Source organism: Triplophysa rosa, unplaced genomic scaffold, assembly GCF_024868665.1.
Source record: "Triplophysa rosa unplaced genomic scaffold, Trosa_1v2 scaffold8_ERROPOS95132, whole genome shotgun sequence".
In the NCBI taxonomy this organism is placed as follows: Eukaryota; Metazoa; Chordata; class Actinopteri; order Cypriniformes; family Nemacheilidae; genus Triplophysa; species Triplophysa rosa.
In genome coordinates, this window is record NW_026634908.1 from 57,965 (window position 1) to 63,964 (window position 6,000).

A 6,000-nucleotide genomic window follows, 5' to 3' on the forward strand; every position below is an offset into this window, starting at 1 on the left:
CGTAACCCACAGATGATTACACCACACTTTAACATGTGCCCTTTTTCGTCTTTTATTGTTCTATTTGCCTTTTTAGAGCGCTATCAATCGGTGTAGCAGCGCCTACGTTTACATTAGTTTAGCGGGGAAGATCCCAGAGTTGCCAGATTTTGTTAAAAAATCTGCCAAATGGCCATTCAAAGCTTGCCGGAAAACCGCGAGCTTAGAAAAACTGAAATACTTGGCAACAGTAAAAGGTCCTGGCAGATCGCAAGCCAGATAAATTGCGCACACAGGAAACCCCGCTGCATAGAAACCATTTCTACTTTTGGACCTTTTTATAAATGTAGTGGAGTAAAAAGTATGATATTTGTCTTTCAAATGTAGTAAAGTTAAAGTACAAGTACTCAGAAAAAATAATACTCAAGTAAAGTACAGATACTCAAAAAGTGTACTTAAGTACAGTACTCAGGTAAATTTACTTCGTTACTGTCCACCACTGCCTGTAACTATAACATCATGTAGTGACATTTTGTTACTTTACTGAAATAGTAAAAATAGCAATGTTGTCAACAGGCATTGAGCAGAGCTTGGCATCTAACACAGAGGAGAGAATTTCAGCAGATGTACGGATAAAGAAATCCCAGGTAACCCACCAACATGTGGTGTGTCTGCTGTCTTTGAGAGGAGAAGTGTGTGTGTTGACACTGTGTGTGTAAACAAAGTGTGTGTGTTGGGTCGACTGACACACATCTTGTGTAACTGTGTAACAGAGAGTGTGTGCGTGTGCCTCTGTGTGTGTGTGTGTGTGTGTGTGTAACAGAGAGTGTGTGCGTGTGCCTCTGTGTGTGTGTGTGTGTGTGTTGTGATTTTTATGTAGATTTGTAGAGTAATGAAGGGTTGTGTGTATCTCAGACATTCACTGGGTAATTTAGTTTCATCTTTACACAGTTTCACATGAACTGAACCTGGTTCACACTGGACTGTACTCTCCTGTGTTTGTGTTTACGTGCGTCCAGCGGACATCACATCTGATGAAATCAATCAATCAATCAATCAATCGGAGACCTTCATTCATCTCCTCCTGTTATAATATGAGATACACAACTGTTGATTATATAATAAAAACACATTTAATTGCACACACACACATGCAGGCGTCAGTCACAATCAGATCCCAAATCAGGTCTGGAGATGACAAGAGGGCCTAAAATAACACACACACACACACACAAACACACACACACACACACAAACCAAAGATGTGTACTTCAGGTCAGCACACTGATATAGTCAAATATCCAAATAGAAAACACAGACAGAACCCCCCCCCCACACACACACACACTGAGAGAGATGTTAGCAGGTCCACCTTCATTTCATTTCACAGATTTATCGCTCACACTTTGCTTAGCAGACGTCTGGGACCTTCAGTCATTATAAGTGGATTACATGTGAGCGGAGGTAGAGCGCCGCCCGTGACACGCGTGTAATCTCTCATTTACAGTCTCTGTGTATTAAAGAGAGAGAGAGCGTGTGAGCGTGTGCGTGTGTGCATCTCCACAGGTGCTTTATGATAAATGAACGGCTGTTTTTCTCTCTTCACGTGAATGAAGTGAAGCTCTCGTGCTGTCCCACATGAGGGAGCACAAACTCAGCAGAGCTTCATTTCTGACTCAACGCTAAACGTTCTGTAACTGCGCAGGTCTGCGCAGATGCTCTTTCAGCCACGCTTCATCTTCTCTGATGGATACAATGGCCGCTGAAGAATGCATACAAAGAAACGGTCAATGATTCTTGTGCTGTAAGTGAAACTCCAGAGAGTGCAGTGCATTGTGGGTTATTACAGTTACTGTAAACAAGACAAACACACAGTGAGTTGAATGTGACCTTGACTCAATAAATCAGATTTCCTGAGGCTGGATGACTTTACACTGTGGCACTTTATCATTGAGAGTGACACAATACACAAACTACAATCCTCACAATTTATCTATAGTACAGCTACACACACACGCACGCGCACACACACAAATGAACACAAACACACACAACTGAACACACACATTAATGAACACACACACACATACACGCACACAAATGAACACAAACACACACAACTGAACACACACATAAATGAACACACACAGCGAAAGAGAGAGCAAGAGAATAAGAGCGAGAGAACACTGGAGTCTATCAGTAAATGATTTTTATTCTCACGTTATAAATTGTCTTTCTGTGCAACAATAGAAACATCAGACACAATGAGTTTGTGCTCATTTAGAAACGAAGGCTTTATCTGCTCTTCACACACAACGCTCAAACATGTCATGTTCTTCTGAAGGTTACTGCTAAATGACTGTAATGACTTTCTCTCTTCTTCATTTATCTTGAGATAATCATAATAATAATAGTAATTCAGCACGGGGTCTGATACCAGCAGACCTGCCAACTGGAGTCTTTAAAACCATTGCTGAATGTGACTCTGAGTTAATGGATGGTGAGAAACCCGTTCACAGTCACGCCGGCCAGCGGGTGAAAACACTCGAGCGGTTACAGGAAGGGTTTACAGTGTCCTTCAGAGAGACCGAACTGGTTCTCACGCTGACCCGAATCACAGCGTCTGTAAACACAGCTCACATCACAGCAGGACAGACTGAGAGAAGACCATCTCACTGAGACTGAACGTGTGTGTGACCTTCTGAACGAGAGACTGAAGCTTTAATCTCAGGACATACTGTGAGAGAGGTTATGAGGCGCTACAGTACATACAGTATATGGACCCATACTGGAATAATGATATAGTGACACACAGAACTAGGGCTGTCACAATTATTGAATAATCCTCTCATCGCAAGTATTTGTCGTCATCGCAATTGTTTCAGATAACTGCAATTATTGTCTTCTCTGTTAATGTCACTCTACAGTAAATAATATTAGTTATTTACAACATTTTCACATTTCTAAAGTACATCTTTTCTTCATTAGATAAATTAGGCCCGATTCACATTTCGCGTCTTTTCTGCGCACATATTTGTTATTTTAAATGTAGATGCGCGGCAGGCGCACGCAAATGCGATGCACACATTTTTTTAGGCGCGTCGGCCTAAAGAATATGGATATAGTATAACTAGTATAAACTTTTCGGAGTGCCGCACGCGCACCGCGGGTCATTTGAAGAGAGAAAGTGGCGCGGGTGTGAATAAATTGTCTTAAATTGTCATTAAGAGTTATATTGTCAAAGCCTTAAAACAGACAATTAATCGCCACAATCGCAATTCTTTAATAGACAATAAATCGTCAGCCATATGTCAATATCAGTGAATATTTAATAGAACCATTTTCTCATCCCCACTCACTGTTATGACTCTTATTTCTCATAGACATCAATGAGATTACTTTTATCTTAAAGTCTCATGTGCGTCTCAGATGTTTCTCTTGAGAAAGAGAGTCAGAAATGTGTCTGTCATGAGAGTTTGAGAAGTGATGTCAACAAGGTGTCCAACTGAGCTCAGATTTACAATCAAAAGTCAATATTCTTGAAGATCTCAAAATCAACTCAAATCCAGATGATTTGACATTCATTTACACCTCCAGACACTCTCACTTGATTCTCTTTTCATTTCTCCTGAGAGAAACATGTGAGACTCTGTAGAATGTGCTGAGCTGTAAAAGAGAAATGCGCTCTACTGTCACGAATAGAAATCCTCATCCATCGAACAGAAAAGCGTTAGTTTGTTAAACTTCTTCTCACCAGAGACGATGACTCTGGCGGTCCGGCTGATGACGGCCCCCACGCCCTCCAGCGTGGCCAGACACTGGTACGATCCCTCATCCGGCCGGTGGTGCCGCGAGTGAACGACGTTCTGCACCAGTAAAGATCCGTTCGACAGCTGTTGTCTCCTGTCGTCCACCACAGCGCTCAGGAGAACTCCGTCCTTCTTCCAGGAGATGAGCGGGACGCCCTGATCCGAGCGCGCCTCACAGTCCAGCTGCAGGACGCCTCCTCGAACCGTCACCACGTCCTGAGGCTCTAACACCAAACGCAGCTCGATGAAAGCGCGCGGAGGATCCGAGCCTGCGGGCGAGAGAGAGAGAGAGAGATGAGGTAATCATTGATTGACTTGAGGTCGTGAACATGGTTCAGAGAAGATCTGCTCGACAAACATCAAGATCCAGATGAAGATTCTCACTCATCTGAGTAAAGCCCATTAAACACAGTGAGATGTTTCTGTCACTGTAGATTCTTTCATTTTTCCCCTGCTTTATTTCTCTTTCGTCATACACGTCTCATGTAGTTTTCATACATATTCATGGTACAGCACGGATGAACGTCTCAGTGTAACTGAACTGCTGTCTCAGCACAAAGAGCAACGCTCCACACAGCGACGCTCATTCACATGTTAATTCATAGCTGCTGAGAAAAAAACTGAATCCACAATGAACCTGCGATCATACCAAACGCACCTGTCACTTCCCACAGTTACCCACAATGCATTGTGTCCTTATGAATGTGTTCTGATGAACACAACACTCTTTCTCGTGCCGACACACGTCAGTATAATGAGCACATCCAGGCTGTGTTTTATCCATCTTATCTAATCTAATTAAAATACATCATCCCACACAATATGGAGGAGGAAATCAATGTATTAAATTCTTCTATTAGCCTAATAATTCTTTCTTCATTAGTGAAGTAATTTTCCATTTAAAAGCACAGTAGCCTATATCATTTCTAATAAATCCACACTGCGTGTACCTCAGCATCAGACATTAGATATTGAAATAAAATAACCAATGACTTCAACACAATATAAGCAGATATTTATTGACAGAAGAATAAACATTGAATTAACTTCAGGCAAACAATATTCTTGTCTTACCACAGAAGTATATTTCTTGATATAACAATCAAAAGCCCTGTTTCAGTCCTTACATCATGGTCTGTTGATTTAGATGTGTCGAATCAATCGAAAATCACGAAAGTATAAGTTTACTCTCAAAACTGTACGTTTTTAAATAAGAAATTAAAATAAATAAGCCGCTAAACTAATGTGTTATTCTGGGTTCACACCAAACGCGAACAATCGTTATTACTCGCGGGAAAAGTCCGTTATTTTCGCCTGAGTGACGCGATCTGAAAAATATTTTCAACCTTCGCGGAAGACGAGATTGACGCGTGTTCGCGCGTATACGCGTCTTTGCATTGACTCTGTATGTAATTTACTTGTGAACGTGAGGTAAAACCAAATGACCGTTAATGTTTAAATGACGGGAGTGCGCGGCAGAGCGGAGAATGCACGTGCTCGAGCGCACACACACATACAGTAACAGACAACCGCATAAAAGAAATACACATGGATTTATGATAAATAGATAAATGGATTTATGAATGTATTTTCTTTTACCATGCAGCCTAGTTTAATATTCTCAGCTCTGGATTTTGGATTTATAATATTCATCTGGTAATTATAACACGTTTTACTTCATTTATTTAATTCCTATTGCACATGGCATACGTCTACCAGTCAGGGCAAATTGTACCATTAAAGAACGTCATATATTCTTGACTATTCAAAACTTGACTACATACAGTAAAAAGAATGAATCCTGTAAACATGAAACCAGTAACCAGGAGACAGCGCAGCAAACACCTTCTCTAAAGAAATAGCCTACAAACACATGGATNGACAGCGCAGCAAACACCTTCTCTAAAGAAATAGCCTACAAACACATGGATGTGTTTCTATTTCACTATTTCACAAAACATGCTTGCAAAAAATAACTTAATATTTTTTTTTTAAACACACTGTAACATTCTGCTAAAAATAACCAAAAATAACCATCAGGGAACGTTACTTTCTGTTTTTTTCTGGTTGCAAAACATAAATAATAATATTTACTTATAACAACTTATAGGTTGTTGTTAAAACATAGGTCATAGGTCAAAGAGCATACGGGTCACATGACCATAAAACATGGCGGACGCAGTATGTCCCAAATGTATTCATACTACACCCA

At 40.7% G+C, this 6,000-nt stretch overlaps 1 protein-coding gene across 1 annotated transcript in view; it reads right to left on the reverse strand.

Annotated features, from left to right (window-relative positions):
- The window catches only part of LOC130551322 (netrin receptor DCC-like), a gene marked incomplete at its 5' end in the record, with an annotated part of 31,191 nt that extends 27,134 nt beyond the window's left edge, over window positions 1-4,057 (reverse strand). The window contains one exon of the mRNA XM_057328896.1: window positions 3,734-4,057. Within this exon, the coding sequence (XP_057184879.1) occupies window positions 3,734-4,057 (324 nt within the window). The remainder of the gene's footprint in view (window positions 1-3,733) is intronic.
- Between the last annotated feature and the right edge of the window lie 1,943 nt (window positions 4,058-6,000).